Source organism: Notothenia rossii (assembly GCF_949606895.1).
Source record: "Notothenia rossii genome assembly, chromosome: 1".
Classification (NCBI taxonomy): Eukaryota; Metazoa; Chordata; class Actinopteri; order Perciformes; family Nototheniidae; genus Notothenia; species Notothenia rossii.
In genome coordinates this window covers 13968152-13987721 of record NC_136912.1, presented here as the reverse complement: position 1 = coordinate 13987721, position 19570 = coordinate 13968152, and the positions used below count along the sequence as shown (strand labels likewise).

At 42.9% G+C, this 19570-nt stretch overlaps 2 protein-coding genes across 9 annotated transcripts in view; one reads left to right on the top strand and one right to left on the bottom strand.

Moving 5' to 3' along the window:
• The window catches only part of lrba (LPS-responsive vesicle trafficking, beach and anchor containing), a 189991-nt gene extending 174360 nt beyond the window's left edge, over window positions 1–15631 (top strand). For 3 of the 5 annotated variants that reach the window (XM_079656844.1, XM_079656846.1, XM_079656843.1), the window contains exons 51-56: window positions 1476–1631; window positions 4312–4479; window positions 8685–8786; window positions 9204–9400; window positions 12827–12978; window positions 14873–15631. In XM_079656844.1, coding sequence (XP_079512970.1) covers window positions 1476–1631; window positions 4312–4479; window positions 8685–8786; window positions 9204–9400; window positions 12827–12978; window positions 14873–14963 — 866 coding nt within the window. In that variant the 3' untranslated portion in view covers window positions 14964–15631. The remainder of the gene's footprint in view (window positions 1–1475; window positions 1632–4311; window positions 4480–8684; window positions 8787–9203; window positions 9401–12826; window positions 12979–14872) is intronic. The other 2 variants (XM_079656847.1, XM_079656845.1) reach the window with 1 other exon arrangement.
• A 550-nt stretch (window positions 15632–16181) lies between these two features.
• dclk2a (doublecortin-like kinase 2a) overlaps window positions 16182–19570 on the bottom strand; it is a 38305-nt gene continuing 34916 nt past the window's right edge. For 3 of the 4 annotated variants that reach the window (XM_079693119.1, XM_079693120.1, XM_079693121.1), the window contains exon 17: window positions 16182–19174. In XM_079693119.1, coding sequence (XP_079549245.1) covers window positions 18143–19174 — 1032 coding nt within the window. In that variant the 3' untranslated portion in view covers window positions 16182–18142. The remainder of the gene's footprint in view (window positions 19175–19570) is intronic. The other variant, XM_079693123.1, reaches the window with a different exon arrangement.

Sequence of the window (19570 nt, the reverse complement as noted above, 5' to 3'; positions counted from 1 at the left end):
ATGATATAGGCCCTGCTCTCACACTAAACCATTTGCATGCAAATTGGAATGCAATGAGCTGTGGCCTAGGCCGGCGTTTCATCATCAACTCCCCCTCTTTCTCCCTCTCCATCGTCCCCTTCCCTCCCTCCCTTTCTGCATCCTCTTTGGTTTAATTTGAGCGGAGGGAAAGGACGCGTGTCAATGGAAATGAATATGAATGTGGTAATAATGTGTGATTGAGAATGCACGGCGGACGGCTGTCAGGACAATATGGGCGCCTCTCATCCTTCACGACTTGTTGATGAGCAGGAGGAGAGAGCCGAGCTGCAGTGATGTATGGGATGCACTGGTGGAGAGAGACGAGCCTCTTCTTCTCTCTGCTCCCACCTTCGCCTTCGTCACGTTGCTGCAGCCTCTCACAGCCTCACACACATCTGCAGGAGAGGCTGTTCTTTCTCCGAGAACGCTGTGGTCACTTTTAGGCTCACCATTTCCACACGTTTTTCCTCTATACACTAGACTACTGAATTTAACAAAGCTTTGTTCATACATTCTCATATTTATCTGCTAGTACACTGTGTCGTCTGCCCCGCTGTACATGCAGAATAAATTAAATCTTATCTCATCAACATGTTTTACGAGACCTTTTATTGTTGTTGAGCGTTTTTGAAAGCACTTTTTTTTTTTTTTTCGGGGTAATTTTGTCCAATAAATCTTTATAGTTTTGTCTACATTGTTGTTCTCTCTTATCTCATACTTTGTTGAAACTAAAGCATGAATAATGTACTGGAAAATATATGTGTATGTTTGTGAGTGTGCTATCTTGTGTGGGGGAGGTAGAGGGGATTTCTGTCAGTGATGCATGCACACTGTTTGCATTCCAGAGGAGTCCGAGCTAAACACAGTAAATTGAGGATGAGTGTTGAGCCGAGTGTGGCTCGGGGAAATGTTAAAAATGGGTTGAAATATTGGTTGTAGCAGGTATGCTGGACTTTATCATTTTCATTGCTACACAATCTTCTCTGACACCTGTTCTCTAGTGCGTGTGACCCCGCCAAATAACAAACACTTCACAGTGGACATGTCTCTCTAGGGAAGAAAAAGATTCCACTTGCAGAACAGAGAGTATCAATAAATTTGCTTTCCAAACAACGGTAGGCTAAATTACACAACTAAGATGAATTGGCCGTGTGTGTTCTGACTTTAGTGGTGTGCACATTTTGTGAAGACTGTGCTCGCTCTATCATTACTCTTCGACTCTCACGGAAAAATGTGAAGTCCTGTAAACTTAACATCCAGAATGTTTTATGTATTATCTCGCAAATCTTATATTCACCCTGCGCTTAAAACCTAAGTGGTGGTGTATTTGAGTGTGACCTATAGGAAAATTGTGTGTGTTTTTGGGTCATAGATTTTATATTTCTGTGCACCTTTGTACATATCCTACCTTTTTTTATTTGATTTGCTCATTTCAATTGTCTTCCTCTCTACAGCCAGTAACGTGGGCAGTCATCGTCGTCAGATCTCAGACCTGCTGGATCAAAGCATTCAGATCAGCTCGCAGTGTTTCATCATCACAGCCGACAACCGCTTCATCCTCCTGTGCGGCTTTTGGGACAAGAGCTTCCGGGTTTACTCCACTGACTCAGGTATTTTCATGCTACACTCCCCCCCCCCCTCAACCCTCCTATCATCAGTATCACTAAACACTCTTCTGTTTCTTTGGGAGCACGGTTTTAAATGAATGCCACATAATTTCTCACACTTTGTTTACTTTTAAAAAGGCAATCATTTCCCTTTATCCCTGTATCATTTTGGTAAACCATATTTGAAGTCTTTACATGCACATTTTGTCTGCCTCTAAACTCTTGGCATGAGATCTTTTCTGCAGTGTATTTATGTCTCAGACACAGCAGACATTAAATGCAACACTTTTAACTTAAATACAGCCTCTTTTTTTTAAGCTTCAAAGCTCAAATGCACTACACCTTTTGTAGAATATTTGTCAGAATATAATACATGTATGTCACATTGGCATGAACATGAGCCACATCAGTGCATTTCTTTCAAATGTCATTCTTGCACTCGTATCAAAATATAATGGGCACATTGTCATGAGATGTACTGAGCACATAATCCACCCTGAAAATGAACTATTTCTAATTGAGTCACTCCATGAGCTTTCCTCATTCTCACCCAAATATCAACAAAAGATGCCCCTTAATAAAATACCTCCATGAAATGTGATATACACATGCTATTAGAGGTACAAACCTCTTATGTTAATACTCCCCATTGCCTTTCCTCTAGCACCATCCTCAGGATAAACCTCCCACTTTTAGCCCCTCTACTAGTAACACTCACAGGAAGACAAAGAACATCAATATTTCTATTTGATTTTGTTTAACACTCTTGAATCGTGGAGTGCAATGAATATTACAGCCTCTAGCAGGCGCTAGTAAACTTTAGCTTTCTAATGCTGAAAACAAAATAGTATTCAGTCTATGCTCCAGATGTGCTCTGCTTCATTGCACTGTGCTGAATTGTATTGGAACTTTACAAGTGAAATCAATTTACACAATGACTTGCTGTTAATATGACAGAAGCGCCTAATCTTCTTTTTGTGTTGCCAGTTCAAGGTATGTGGGCTATACCTTTTCAATTTGAGCTTAATGTCTTTCAAGTCAGCATCATTTCCTTTAAGATATTATTTTTGTAGCACATAAATCACTTTTGTATTGTAGAGTTCAGTGATTAGGGAAACTTTAAAGGAGGGTAAATGACATAAATAGGAACCTTTTGATCTAATTGGAAAAAACTCTAGTCTTTCATAGAGGCATTGTATTTCCCTCTATACAACTGACTTACCAGATATTCTATCATACATGCCTGCAATGCAGACACACACACACACACACACACACACACACACACACACACACACACACACACACACACACACACACACACACACACACACACACACACACACACACACACACACACACACACACACACGGACGCCATCAGGTCAGGGGTCCTAAATGAATCTGTCTGAAGCCTCATCTCTGCACGCCTCTCCTCTACCGATACCCCATTCAGAATCCTACACACATCTATACAACACACTCCGATTCAATTTCTATAGGCCAGCCCCCCTGTCTTTAATAGAGGAGGGATGGAGCACAGAGATAGCTCTATTGTGTCGCTGCCACCGGGTTGTGCGACTGGAACGTGAACACAGTTTAATCGCACACGCTCAACAGCTGCTGCCGCGGTCCCTGAAGCCCCCAGGTTAAAGAACTGAGGGATTTTATCAATTACAAGACTTGATTGGTACACGTGCACACGACACATAGTCTCGTACGCCTGCGTGCACACACATCCAATTTCATTTGTCTGTGTGCATGCATGTGTGTGTCTGTGAGCGGTGTGTGTTCAATATGAGCTGCATGGTAGCCATTATTTCTGCAGCAATCATTACTTATTGTCAGTGTTTATAAAGATGTCAAACATTTTATATCTTTGATGCCTGTGTTCTTCTTTGGGAGTTTAGTCAGCGACCTGCCCAGTTTCATGACAACCCTCGTCTCTGCAGTGACATACGGCTTAATTATCCAATGGACAGTGATTTTGACACCCGGGCAGGAATGTCATGTGTTGCAAACTCTCCACTGTTTGACTGCAGAGGTCACAGTATGAGGAGCGTAATGAGTATTAGTCAGCTAGACAGTGGGGCTGTGGTCTGCAGATCTGACAGCAATTAGCCTCCTTATATATACACATGGAGCGCACACTGCATGTCCACACGCACGCACGCACGCACAAGGTTGAAACAAATATGTATTCTTGTCTAGGAATTAGTAGATGTCTGATCTTGTGTGGATCTTGTAAAACTACTAGCCAGGCAGACAGATGATAACCAAACAGCAGGTGGCTCCAACGAACGACCAACAAATGAATTCAAATTTTTGTTTATAAGTGCTTATGTATTTTGTCCCAAACTCGTGTACGGAAATTTCAAAAAGTGCATTTGTGTATTCTGCATACTCTCACAAATATCACATCAATAATTTAAACTGGATTAAATTGTCTTGTTGAATGTTTTAAATTCTTAAATAAAATAATGAATATGCTGCTACCTGTTTTGGCCAGTTCTATTGAAAAAGGCACATTTTTAAACTAAATGGGGCTCTCATGGTTTGATAAAATATAAACTTAACTTAACTCAAAACCAAAATGTTGAAATTAATGCATCCATTAATAAATGCGTAATTTCTTGTTTGTAGTTTAAAAAACGCTGATTGTTGTTTTAATACCTTTTTGCAGGCAAACTGACGCAGATCGTGTTCGGACATCGTGACGTGGTGACGTGTCTGGCTCGCTCCGAGTCGTACATCGGAGGAGACTGCTACGTCCTGTCAGGCTCCAGAGACGCCACCCTGCTGCTGTGGTACTGGAACGGGAAGCACAGCAGCATTGGAGAGAGCCCGGGCAGTAAGTACTCAGGCAAACCAGCTCGATATGTGAGAGCACACACACACACACACACACACACACACACACACACACACACGGTATTCTCTGAGTGCTCTCTCCCCCAGACAGTTGTGACTGTGTGATTTACGGCCTCCCTCTGCAAAGTAACAACTAGTTTCGTCTGACCAGGCCCGGCCTCCTGCATACAGATTGGATTTCGCAGCACTGTTGCAGCAGGAACAGCTTTCGATAATGTGTTTGAGATTGTGTGAGAGTTTTCTGTGAGACCAGATATGGTGTGTGTGTGTGTGTGTGTGTGTGTGTGTGTGTGTGTGTGTGTGTGTGTGTGTGTGTGTGTGTGTGTGTGTGTGTGTGTGTGTGTGTGTGTGTGTGTGTGTGTGTGTGTGTGTGTGTGTGTGTGTGTGTGTGTGTGTGTGTGTGTGTGTGTGTGTGTGTGTGTGTGTGTGTGTGTGTGTGTGTGTGTGTGTGTGTGTGACCAGGTATGGTGAGTGTGAGAATCTGTCTTTAATGTGAGTGAAAGTGAGGGCCACTTAGAGACGTTAAATGTGATGTTGGGGGTCGTCGGCCAGCACATGAAAGTTCACCACCATCTGAGGGCCACGGGGTCACACTAGTCGATAAAAGTGAAAAATGTCATGGGCCTCTCTTACGTTACCATAACATATGGCATCAGCCATGATCAAAGCTTCGCACACGCATTGCTCAGCCCTGAGCCTGCTCCGTGCTAATTTGGTCAGCTTAGATAGGCGTACATGTTGTTAAGTGATCCATTACAAATGGGCTGAAATTTATGACAAATTGTGATTTGGTTAATAAGCCACATTGGGTTTTTATTTTGGAGACAGCATGGATGACTGTGTGTCACTTACCTCATACATGCTGATGTGGGATGTTGGAATCAAGAAAACTATTTGTTTCCCCACAAGTTAATTCAGTGGGATTTTCAAAAATAGAAAAAATGAAGCTAAACACATCATCATCATTTGATTCTCTGCTATCATCTTTTAAGCCTGTTTTTCTCTTTTGTTTTGCTTTCGTTTAAATCAAAATGAGCAACATGGCAACAAAGAAAAGCTACTTTTAAATGAATGATGATCAGCTTATTATTCAGAAACAAAATGGCTTCCTTAAAGCCTCATTTTAATCATCCTCAAAGCTGCAATTCCTTATAGAAGAACAATGCATGTTCCAAGGTTAGATGAGGATTTAAATCAGCTGACTCACATCTGTATTGTCATTCATATTTTAAGTATAACAATTCAACTGCAAAAGTTCTAAGAATTCAATGTATGTTAATTGATTTATGGAGTTATTACATGTCAAAAAGAGGTTTTCTTGTGTGTGTGTGTGTGTGTGTGTGTGTGTGTGTGTGTGTGTGTGTGTGTGTGTGTGTGTGTGTGTGTGTGTGTGTGTGTGTGTGTGTGTGTGTGTGTGTGTGTGTGTGTGTGTGTGTGTGTGTGTGTGTGTGTGTGTGTGTGTGTGTGTGTGTGTGTGTGTGTGTGTGTGTGTGTGTGTGTGTGTGTGTGTGTGTGTGTGTGTGTGTGTGTGTGTGTGTGTGTGTGTGTGTGTGTGTGTGTGTGTGTGTGGGGTGCAGTTTCCACACTGCAGCAGCAGACAAAGCAGCAGTCGTCATCCAGCCCATCACCACCACAATGTGATGCTCCATTGCCCCACACCACAGGCACCCCTAGACATGAAGCTTTACCACACACACACACACACACACACACACACACACACACACACTCACAGAATACATAAAGACAGCAGACTTTTTCTTTATACCTCTTCCAAAAACGAAACACTTTCAAGATAAAGTCTTGAATGAGAGCACATGCGTACACACACACATTCCTCCTCATGCATAATGCCGGGAACATCCTGCACACTCCATAAGCTTGACGCAAATGCCTCTGATTGGCTGATATGCACATGTACACATTGACCTATGCACACTTGTTTCCTGCTGAAGGCACATGTTGTCATCTGAACTGCAGCAGAGATATTTCACAGACACCAGCGCCACCTGCTGCTCACAGAGTGGAGAGCAGTTCAATGAGACCTCTATTAAGTGATGTACTGTAAATTATACTCTATATCTATTGTTTTTAATGAATAGACAAAAGATTGAAATATTATGTTTCTGTAAAATTAGCACCAATGGTTAATTTTTTAATTGTAAATTATTGTTTTGTGATTAGAGACAGTAGTTTCCAGAAGAACACATGTGCAGCTACATGTATATGTTTATCTTCATCATTTCATCATGAACATAGACACAAACTCCAGCGTATAGTTGTTTGGTTTATTAACAATTAAGTCTGGATCCAGGAACAATTATGCTTATCAAACCTGAAAAGTTACAGTTAGCTGAATGCTTTTTATGTTACTGGCAATTTACCGACTTTGAACCGGATCCACAAGTAGCTGGCTTTTTGGTCTACACACACACACACACACACACACACACACACACACACACACACACACACACACACACACACACACACACACACACACACACACACACACACACACAGAGATAGCTGATACCCTCCTCAGTGTCCCAGCGTTAGTCATATACAGGTATAAGATTGTAATCAGATGTGGCGCTAATTCAAACCAAATGGCAGGTCGAGGCTTAGCGAGGTTAACTGATACACCAATATATCAGCTTTATTGATCTCCTCTGAGCAGAATCCCACATCATGCTTTAATCCAAAGGCTTGTAGGTCATGAGTTTGGCTAACATCCTCAAAGTCACTAAAAGCAGTTAACTAAATGAAATGTAGATGTTTAGGCTGCCGTGCCACGTGTGACCAGAGTTTAGGAGAGCCAGGTGTAGGGAGATGAAACAATCAACTGACTTTACTCAAATGTGATTTCACTTATAAGTAAAAAGTTTCATTTTTTAATATATATTTTATCGCACAAACAAAATATTTGCTATTGATTGTATCCCATTATAATCTGTTATACTGTACTCTTTTTATTATTCAAGTTTTTGAAATTGCTGATGTCGTCTTTATACGCGACTCTATGACTGTTCAGCTTGTCCTCTAGTTAACTTTTTTACAAGAGGGTTCAGTGAGCAGCAGTATGGTCTGTAAGAGGTCTTTCTGCTAAATCTAATTTAAGCTTTAACAGTAGCTCTCGCTTCGGGGGAGAACCTCTCTGTCTTATTAGAGAACCTGTGTTGAGTTTTATGTCATATAATTGAATTAGGAAACTAAATAGTTTGGCCATGTCAGCAATAAACTACACTTTTCGAAAGTACTTAAATTACGAGGTTTGCTTTATTGGAAACTATTTTACTTAAACTGCATTGCTGTGGAGCCGTTGATGGTTGAAACACAAATGTTTGAAATAATTGTGTCACACGGCTACGAAAAACAAAGAAAAACATACAAGTGACAACAGGAAGAATAAAGTAGGCCATCACTAAAATGACAAGTTTGTTTCAAGCTGAACTTGAACTGAGATTGCAAAGAGGTTGGGGTCACTTAAAGTCGAGACCCCCTCCAAGGGACATGAAATCTCATGACCTCCAAACGCCAGGTCACTTATTGAATGGGCTCTGTGTTACACCAAAGACACTTTAACGTACATGTTGTACCGTCATCCATGTAACATTTTAGCACAATTATCAAATGTTCATCTATAGTTTCTGCCTGAAATGTGTTCTAAAATAGAATGAATAGAAACTCCATGCTTTTATGCATCTTCTTGTAGACAGAGGAGACAGACGGAGAAATAAAGAGCTGTTATGTTTTGTCTCTCACTCAGACAGCTCAAACCAAAACAAAATCACACAATCTTCATGACTTGGACTATAACTTGCTCTCGCAGAAACATCTGGATCTAGTGAAGGCAGTGAGGGGGGAAAAGGTTTAAAGATAAGGAGAGGCGGAGAGTGACAAGTGCTAGAATGAGAGAGTGAAAGCATGTGCAGGGTAACAGGCTCAGACCTCTAATACAAGCTACAGTTCAAATACATTCAAACAAAAAACACATTTCCTTTATGATGGAATAATAACAACTTATTTATTTCATACATTATAGTTTGTCTGTGTTTTCATATGGTTGGCTACAACATGTTTTTTTTACATTTTTCTCCCTCTAGTGACCAAAACTAGTATTTTTTTTTTGTCTGCCTTTTATATACAGTACAGTACAAACCCTATTTTGTTTGTCTATTCTAGCAGAGTTTACCACACCGAGGGCCATCTTGACGGGCCATGACTGCGAAGTGACGTGTGCGAGTGTGTGTGCAGAGCTGGGTCTCGTCATCAGCGGCTGCAAAGGTGAGCCCGTCTGTCTGTCTTTAATAATATGTCCAAATTAGGCCTGCGACTAACAATTATTTTCACCATCCATTATTCTACAGAATATTGTCTGGATTTATCCATTAAACATGGTTTTGTCTTCAAACGCCAAAACCAACAAATTTTAATTTTAACATGATATTTAGAACAAGATAAAAGCAGGAAACTCCATATTTTAGAGCCTGAAATCACATTTTGTAATTTTTCCATGCAAAATTACTTTAAAAAGGAATCCATTATCAAAGTTGCTGGCTATAATGTTCATGTAATTGACTTATTAGTTAAGTAATATTAGCAGCTCCATTCCAAAATATATGTTAAAATGTAACAACAAAAGACACTGACTAATGTAAATTGTCTGCTTTTCTAACTTGTCTTTTTGTCTTGTTTGTTCAGAGGGTCCTTGTCTGATCCATTCCATGAATGGGGACCTGCTGCGGACCCTGGAGGGCCCCGAGCGCTGCCTGAGGCCTCGTCTCATCCAGTCCTCCACCGAGGGACACTGCATGATCTACTACGAGAAGGGGCAGTTTTGTAACTTCAGTGTCAACGGCAAACTGCTCAGACACATGGAGGTGGAAGACAGCATCAAGGTGGGAAACATAATACTGGCGTGAGCGCGCATGTGAAAGTGCATTAGCACATGTGTGTCTGCACCACATCAGGGTGAAATGTCCTCTCACTGATTAAAGGCTTTCTTAGGGTTTCACATTCGAGGAAGGTAAGGGTCTGCACGCCTGGGGGCAAAGTGCGGCTTCACATCCCTTTTATTCCCTTTCACACGCACACAGCAGAGGAAATGGTCCTTTTGATCCGCAGCCCAGTTGTCAGGTCAGATTGCGTCGGCGTCGTTGCTAGAGAACATTCCAGAGGAGTGGTCAGCTCTGGACACCAACACCATTAACTACCCTGCAGCACAAGACGACACATTCCCCGTTTCCCACATTTCCTCCCTCGTGGTTAGAGTGACACAAGATAGCGGCTACTGCCTTTGGTTTCATGACCCTTTGTTTCCGGTTTGGCCTGGGAAATGTAAGCTAGCTCTGACAGACAGCCGCACGCCTGTTTCCCATTAGCAGACCTCTGGAGCTCCTAACCTGCCAGCCGGCCGCTGCTGCACAAAGCCACAAATATATAACTCGTACAAGTCGTGATTAACGAGCGCACACAGACAAATGCTGATGGATTGTGTTAACATCACGGGGAAAGTTGCAAGTGTTCAGTTTGCAGGTTGCAGAATATTTTATTGTGTCTTTAACAGAAACTAATGATGCTTTTAGATGCTTGTAGAGTTTCCCAGCGTTCCCTCTGAAGCGGTGAAGCTGGGACTTAGGAACAATGTGGACCGCTGCCCACTCTCTGCTGTTGTAAATTCCAGCCATGTCAAATGGCATTAGGAAAATCCTAACATCTCGGAGTGAAGCCGTGAGAGTCTCAACCCCCCCCCTGGTCTGACGCTGTAGTATTTAGTGCGCTCATGTACATACCAGAATCAATCTCCTCAGAGCCTCAGCTCGGTGTGACTCCAGGATAAATAAGTGTTTGTCCTGGCCTGCAGTATCCACTTAGAACAGGAGAGGAACACTGAGGAAGAGAGAGGGTGTTTGCACTGTAAATGTATTCTGGAGTCAGAGGTTAGATGACAGGCTAACAGTCGGCATCCTAGTCTAATAGCAGCATCGAGTGACAGAAGCCATACTGAATGGATTACAGTCTTTTAAGTACTAGTATAACTCAGGCAGTGTAACCATTCCAGCAGTTTTCCCCCCTGCCTTGGTCTGTGTAACAGGGGGATTAACAGCACCATAAATTAAACTTTGTTACCTTCCCCAGCCCCAAAATCCACCCACTGTTCCCCGAAAGATGGGCATTAAAAGTGCATGTGTAGCTGCTGCAGTCATTTTTTTTGTCACCCGAGCCCGAGTAGCCATCTTGGCTCCCACAGAGCCATCGGCCATCTTGTTTGACCGCCCAGTGGCTGATTTATAGAGCCTGTCTGCAGCCTCCTACCTGGCCTGGCTGACATGTCTGCCAGCGCTCGGCCTCCTGCTGGGCTGCATAAGGTCATGGACTCCATTAGTACATACACAGGTACATTAATATAACACAGGCCCTGGTAAACAGCTCTTATCTTCCCTCTTTCTTTTTACTGTGTAGTATGTCATCTGCTCAAGGAATGACTCGATGCGGCTGCTTATTAAAAACATATATCGGATTTAAAGCTGTGCTAGTGAATAGCTTCATATTAAAAGAGGATTAAATGACTTCAGGTAACGTTAGAGGGGCTGCTGGGAGAGCGGCTCGGCTCTACAGAGCGGTTTAATGTCTTTCTGCGTATTGTTTTGATCCACTCAGCTTTTACCCACAGCCACATCAGGCAATTGTTTTACTTTCCCTTGAATCAAACAGCCGACATAGTGAGCAGCTAGTGAAGAAGGTGAAGCATTTAGCAGCTAAAGAAGCAATTATTTCCCCAGGAGATGGTTAAGAGGAAAGAAGAGCCAACCTTTACATAAATATTGGATTTACACTCATCAGGTGGACGTTAGAACTTAGCATGTTTACCATGTTAAGTTGATGATATGTCAGTTTTGCGATTTTATCTTCTTCTGCTGCTCCCAAGTGGCCTAAAATGGAATTACTGCTTTACGTTAAAAAAAAAAAAACGATCCATTTTTTTATATATAATGGATCGTATTATTCTTATGCACTCGTTTGCTCTGTACTCCAATTTAACTGCATTGATCATACCAGGCTGAGTTGAGCATCGTCTTTATTTTTGTTGTCAGATTAACTCTGAATGTTGATACACAAGTCAATTACAGTACACACGAAACAGACCCACACCAATCAGAGCAGCGCTGCACTCGGTCATGCTCCATTCCCAGCCGTCCTGGAGGATGATCTAACCCAGAGATTAGGAGGGATTGATTCTCCAGTCCTCCCGCCAGAGAGCAGCATGCGACGCATCTGTGTGTGTCTTGTTTTGTGTTTCCCTGTGTGTGTGTGTATGTGTGGTGCCCATCTGAAGTGCGTGCGTAATGAGAATGAGAACCAGAGCTCATGTAATTCCCAGTGTGGTAGGAAATTCCACAAAGACTTTCTATCCAAAACATTTGGTTAATTTAGGCTGCACTGTTTCTACGTCCGTCCACTGTGTATCGCTCTTGAAGGGTTATTTATCTTTTCTTTACCAAGTCAAGTTCCTGAAAATGACTTCAGTTTAAGTTTCATTTTCCCCATTTTAACGTGAGCCTGATTCAACACACATGCTGCTGATGATTGAAGTGTCTCCTGCTGAATCACTGCAAAGCGGCCACAACCAAACTCTGTGTCGTAAAACCCACGAACGAGAAAAACTCTGAATTAGTGTCACTTGCTGCTTTCAGAACTCACATTCTGCCTTGTCATTTCATCGCCTAGGTTTCTCTCTGATTGATGCTCCTGACTCCTTCAGTTTGAGCCTCCGCTATGCACTGCGCTCTTAATAAACTCCAACGCGAGGCTTGATTTGTGTTCGCCAGATCCCCCGGGGGAACCATTCAGCTGTTACAGTTTGCAGGAAAAGCAGATGAGACGAGTAAATCTCCGAGCCTCACTGTGGGGAGCCATCTTTGTTGCCAGTCAGGGTCTGCGTACAGAAAGCCCCTCAGGAGGGCGGCACTGACCTGGGATCTTTTGTGGGATCACATGACCTCGCTGTATGAGCTTTACTCTGACATAAAGAGACAAACTGGTCCCAGACCTCCAGTCCTATTCTGAGACTATTTATGCATGTGGTTCGACAGTGAAGAGCTTTGCTGTGAGGGCTTTATTTTAAGCGTTTAAGGACAGGTAACAGATGATCAAAGGCAGGATATGAACTCTTCTCACACTGGACTGCATGCATTGGAACACTACATTAAATCTGACATATTTTTAAAAGCTGTAATGTTTGGAATGTCCCAACACCAGAACATGCAACTCTCAGCTCATTCAAAAGTGAATAATAAGCGTATCCTCTGTCCCTCCTTTGCCAGGCCATGTACCTGAGTCGGGACGGCCAGTACCTGCTGACGGGCGGAGACGGAGGCGTGGTCTCCGTCTGGCAGGTCCACAACTTCAAACAGCTGTTCACGTACCCAGGCTGCGACGCCGGAATCCGCTCTATGACCATGTCCCATGACCAAAGGTAACACACACACACACACACACACACACACACACACACACACACACACACACACTCACACTCACACTCACACTCACACTCACACTCACACACAGAATATGAAGCCTGGCCAACAGGAGATTTTTAGGGCCAATAAAAACATAATATTTAAGACTACAAAAGACTTGCATAATAATTAGATTTAGATCCCTTAAATGTGTTATTTTAAAGATTGTTATAGTGAGTCAAATGTGCTGTAGATGTAGTAGTGGAAAAAGTTGTAAAATTAACCATCTAAAAATATATTTCTCATTCCTCCCTTGTGAACAAACTTTTTTCTCGTCAGTTTTTTTTCCCGAATAACCCTTACCCTCATTTCTAAATACTTATCATCCGATTTATACTCTGATGATACTCAAATGTTTACTCTTAGATAATATTAGCCTGGCTCTAATAAAAGGGAACCTTCCTACAGCAACGTATCTCTTCTAAGCTAAAAAGTAACCACTCCACTCCAAGTCAAATCCTAATAAAACTCCAGCATTCAAAATATTGATAAAATCAGCGTGAAAAGCATTTAAGTGAAATGTACTTGTATTTATTGAGGACTGAAATTATTAAGGTATTAATCCATTAACAGAAGATGAATCATCGATAATGTTAGTTACGGATTCATATTATACAACGTGTCACCACCACTCCCTACACACCAAACGCTTACATGTGGCTCATGATTTAGCATTAAATGAACTTCAAATGAAAAAAACTCACTTTGAAACAAATACACCTCCTGATGTCCCCTCCTCTCCTCCTGATGTCCCCTCTGTCCCCTCCTCTCCTCCTGATGTCCCCTCCTTTCCTCCTGATGTCCTCTCCTCTTCTCCTGATGTCCTCTCCTCTTCTCCTGATGTCCCCTCCTCCCCCTCCTCTTCTCCCGATGTCCTCTCCTCTCCTTTTCTCCTGATGTCCCCTCCTCTCCTCTCCTCTTCTCCTGATGTCCCCTCCTGATGTCCCCTCCTCTCCTCCTGATGTCCTCTCCTCTCCTCTTCTCCTGATGTCCCCTCCTCTCCTCTCCTCTTCTCCTGATGTCCCCTCCTCTCCTCCTGATGTTCCCTCCTCTCCTCCTGATGTCCCCTCCTCTCCTCTTCTCCTGATGTCCCCTCCTCTCCTCTCCTCTTCTCCTGATGTCCCCTCCTCTCCTCCTGATGTCCCCTCCTCTCCTCCTGATGTCCCCTCCTCTCCTCTTCTCCTTATGTCCCCTCCTCTCCTCTCCTCTTCTCCTGATGTCCCCTCCTCTCCTCCTGATGTCCCCTCCTCTCCTCCTGATGTCCCCTCCTCTCCTCTTCTCCTGATGTCCCCTCCTCTCCTCTCCTCTTCTCCTGATGTTCCCTTCTGACTCCTGATGTCCCCTCCTCTCCTCTCCTCTCCTCCTGATGTCCCCTCCTGATGTCCCCTCCTCTCCTCCTGATGTCCCCTCCTCTCCTCCTGATGTCCCCTCCTTTCCTCCTGATGTTCGCTTCTGACTCCTGATGTCCCCTTCTCTCCTCCTGATGTTCCCTTCTGACTCCTGATGTCCCCTCCTCTCCTCCTGATGTTCCCTTCTGACTCCTGATGTCCCCTCCTCTCCTCCTGATGTTCCCTTCTGACTCCTGATGTCCCCTCCTCTCCTCTTCTCCTGATGTCCCCTCCTCTCCTCTTCTCCTGATGTCCCCTCCTCTCCTCTTCTCCTGATGTCCCCTCCTCTCCTCCTGATGTCCCCTCCTCTCCTCTTCTCCTGATGTCCCCTCCTCTCCTCCTGATGTCCCCTCCTCTCCTCCTGATGGCCCCTCCTCTCCACTCCTCTCCTCCTGATGTCCCCTCCTCTCCTCCTGATGTTCCCTTCTGACTCCTGATGTCCCCTCCTGACTCCTCTCAGGTGCATCATCACCGGCATGTCCTCTGGAAGCATCGTGCTCTTCTACAACGACTTCAACAGATGGCACCACGAGTACCAGACCCGCTACTGAGAGAGAACTTCTCAAAGGCTCCGTCTGTTCCCTGAATGTATCTTAATGAAAGAAGAAAACAAAAACTGTCCTGTTTAAGTAAAAAAATCCAAACTATTTTTAAAAAGGGCATTGCTATATTTTGTAGATCAGATAGAAACTTTCCTATAATTCACAGGGTGGGGGTTATGTTACTGTACGGTTAAAACAAATCTATTTTTAGCTGTAAGAGTCTATTTTCATCTCCTCCGGAAAACTAAGGCGGGATTTGTTGGGAGCTAGTGAGAACCTTTTCTCTTTACTTAAAAAATCCAAATATTTGTGTACTTTAGGGTGAGTGATTATCTTTCTTTCTATAGGTGTGTATGTGGGGAATAATTATTAAGCTGTCATTCACGTTTTAACTTCTTTTTTGGCAAAACTTCCGTTAGATATGAAGTGTTTGAATAAATAATAAATGTATTGGATAGAAGGATAAACAAAGAAGGAATATACATACATATATATATTCTGTTTAAATGTATGTCCTCCATATTTAACATTTCCTCTGTACCTCTGTGCTTGCTAAGAGATTGTGCATGGCTCACTACACACTTAAAACATATCAGTGCAGATGTATCACTTAATTTAATACTGTCTAAACTTCCCATCCAGTGATGTTAAAGATAAAGAAGGATGTCAGGAAACCATGTCCAGGATTGTGCTTTGATTTTTCTTTCTACAATGACTGAAGAAGCAAAAAGTGAATCTTTTTTTTCTATCTTAAAATCTTTTTTTTAAATGGGAATCTTGATCATTGTTTGTGAAAGCCTGAGTAACGAGAGATCACTAAAATCATCTGTAAAGTCTTCTTTGAGTCATGTCTCCAAAGCAGCTGACAGCCGAGTGAGACGTTCAATGACAGGAAGGACTTTTCTCTTTCATCACAGGATGAGTGATTATGTTAAGATGGGATTCAGCACTAAAATGGCATATTCCTTTGGTCTTCACTAAATGAAACGTCCACTTGTATCCTTTAGATTTCGGGGGAACATTCCTTTAAAGTTTGCGCTTTGATGTGGTTTGAAACTACAGTTAAATGAGAACTACTGTTATCGATCAACCAACATTATTTTTGCGTGCCGAGTTCTGACAATAAAATGGAATTTTATAACTTGAATGAGTGTATTTCTCACATTGAAGACTGCATAGCGCCCTCTAGTGGCCACCTTCTGGACACACACATATTCACAAAAACAATTCATTTGAAGTCTTTATTGCATCGTTTGCCTTTCTTCCGTTTCAAAACAGTGGGACATTAAAAGCAGCCACTCTTTGCCGAATACAAACCATTTCTGCAGTTTGACACAGATGATAAACCTGTTTTTAAAACTGTCTTTTCATACAAATGTTTCCCTTTACAAACGGCATATGAAAATCCTTTACCCACATATACATAAGAGGAAGCTAAATGTACCAACTTGACTTTGTGTGTGTGAGAGGGTTTCTGTCTTAAAGGGAGGCAGGAAGTGTATGCATGCAGCTGGGAGTCCTGAAGAGATAAAGGAGTTAGCCCTACGAGCGCAGTTTAACACGGGTACACGACAAAAACACTTAACTTAAACCCCATCGTTCAGCTGGGCTGGTTTTGATGATGGCATTATTAAGTCATGAGCTGTTAGCAAGTGGTCAGGCACAGCCGTCACCTTGACAACACATTCATTCACATAAATCCAACAAATCTAAACCACTGTGCGAGTATTTGGAAAAACAGGGTCGACTTATTTGAATACACAGTGCAGCGCTGTCTGTTAGATATAACTATAAACATCTCTGTGTTTAAGTTGCAGCAGAAAGCATTCTAGTTTTGAAAATCCCAGTTCATTCAAACAATATTATATATGGTTTTATGTCTAATGGATCTATTTTTATGTACAGCTGTTTTTTTAAATCAAATTGATGGCCATTAAATGCTCAGACACACGTCGGGAATACACACCTTCAAGTTTCAGGTGGACAAATAAAGTTCTTCACAATATGTACAACTAGTGTTCTCATGAAATAATACAAACAGTACGTTGATGCATGTCAGCATGAGTTAGAGTTGATGCACAAATTAATTTTCCAAACTGACTTCTGTAAAACAATGCAAGACAGTTATTTTCAGCGTTATCCGGACATGAGTTTGTTTTTTAGATATGTTTCTCTGAAAAATAAGTACAGCTCTGACTCTAATGCATTGGAGGTGGAGAGTTTTATTCATATCAGTATTATTGAAAATTACATTTCCATGTTGTGTCCTGGTATCTCGCTACAAATAATTGTAATCTGTATTATTAAAAATAATCTTGCAGGCCCCACAAACACAATACAAATCCTCCATTGTATTGTGGTGGTGACATAAACCTCATATTGTATGATATCTGGGGGGTCACAAGATAAACCTGAGGGGTTTGAAGATGATTAGCAGGATTGGAAAGCAACTAAAAATATCTTAATGTTTTATCCTGATATTTACCTTTTGCAAGAAGAATCATTTTTAGGCCTTGAAATGTATTCGAATACAAATAATTTGAATCTTTGGTAGGAGTGGCCCAAAAGCAGAGAACTCATCACAAGGGGTCAAAGGTAGACACGTACATGTTTAGGTGTTTCAAGCCAAAAAGGTCAGGAACCTCTGCGGACATTAACTACATGTTGTCAACCTACTGTAATGTACTGTAACACTTTATAGGAAAAGCTGTGGTTACCATATGAGGGGGGGCTTTCACAAACTGATGGTGGTTGCATTACAAGACGCTAGGCTATACGTTCAGACATTTAATATGCTGATATACTTTAATGTAGTATTACTCTACCGTCTCTTTCTAAAGCAGTTGTGTGGTGGTCATGGAAAGCTATTCACAAAAGAGCCACAGGCAAGTCAAAATGGGATAACGATAAATAAACAAAATAATTCACATTAAGTTAAACAGTAATGCATGACTTCTAAACACAAACCACTCAGCTTCATTCCCTTTCTCCTCATCCTCCATTAATAAATACAAACATATATACAATCACAAACACACTGAGAGAACATGTGTCTCTGAACAGGAGTTGGATAAGAGGGACAGAGAAAGGGACAGCAGTCACTGGCTCAGTTTACAGCTACTGGAAATACTCCATGTTTACTGACGCGTGAAAATAAAAGGAGTGAGGGGTCGCATTGGAGTTACCGTTTAAATCTCTATCAGCTCCTCAGCAGGTACAGGGCTCAGAGAGGGAGGGTCAGCGGGGGAGGGAGGGGAGGCTGATCTGGGAGGTGTGGAGGGAGGAGAGGGAAACAGGGTGGGATGCATGGGAGACGGGGAGGAAGGCTCCTGTCTGGTTGGGGAGGAGAAAGGGAATAAAATGACCTGTTTGATGGGGGAGGCTGGGGAGGGGGAGGATTGTTTAGTGGGAGAGGAAGAGAGGGATGTTGCCTCTTTGGTAGGAGAGGAGGAAGAGACTCGTTTGGTGGGAGATGAGAGAGAAAGAGAGGAGGGTTTTGTGGGAGAGGGAGAGGGAGAAGCCAGTTTGGTGGGAGATGAGGGAGAAAGAGAGGAGGGTTTTGTGGGAGAAGAGGGAGGAATAAGGGCTTGTTTTGTGGGAGAAAGAGAGGCAGGCTTAGCCGGAGAAGAGGGAGAAGTAGAAGCCAGTTTGGTGGGAGATGAGGGAGAAAGAGAGGCAGGCTTAGTCGGAGAAGAGGGGGGAAGAGAAGAGGCTGGTTTGTAGGGAGAAGAGAGGGGAAGGGAGGATGGATAGTTGGGTGATGATGGGGAAGGGCAGGAGACGGGTGAGGAGGGAGAGTTGCAGGTGAACAGATCAGGTGGGCCAGAGGGGGAGGGAGTTTGGAGAGAGAAGCCGGGGGCAGCAGATGTGCTTATCTCGGGATCAGAGGAAACGGGGAGAGTTTCTTCAGAGGGAGAACAGGAGATATGATTGGACCTCGCTGGAGCAGAGGGAGGGGCATCATCTCCGTCAGTCAGGGACAGACAGCAGGGGGGGTCAGAGGGGGAGGCAGCATCAGGCACAGCAGCGGTGCTCGGTGCTTTGACTCGAGCAGGCGTGGAGGGTTTTGTTTTTTTGGCAGGTGATGCCTGTTTGGTGGGAGACGCTGGTTTGACTGCAGGAGGGACGGTGTCTCCAGCCGCTGAGGGAGGACACGAGAGAGTCTGAGGCCGAGGGCGGCGGGAGGCGAGCTGCAGGGTCTCCTTATCCAGAGCCGTGCTCTGAGGAGACAGACAGAGGATTATCAGATGATACTTACACAGCAGGAAGCTCTGACAACACCAATCATATCACACAGAGATATTGTGGATCAAGCTGTACTGTATTCATCCTTTAATCATCCTTTTGTGATTTCCTGATGTGGGAGTAATACTCTAGCTGTACAGTTGTACCTTTTCATATTTGATATGTATATATGTTCTTATTCTTCAATATATTTGCATCACTATATCTCAATTTGATTGCACGAGTCTTTTCAGGTCTTACAGCATGTTGCATCCCTGGAATTTAAGATTTGTTTTGCCAAAACTAAACTGTAGCTATTTTTCAAAGGACATTTAAGCTTTTGAAAAAATGGGATTCAATCAACTCAATGTTTTTCTTTTAATTCCTACAAT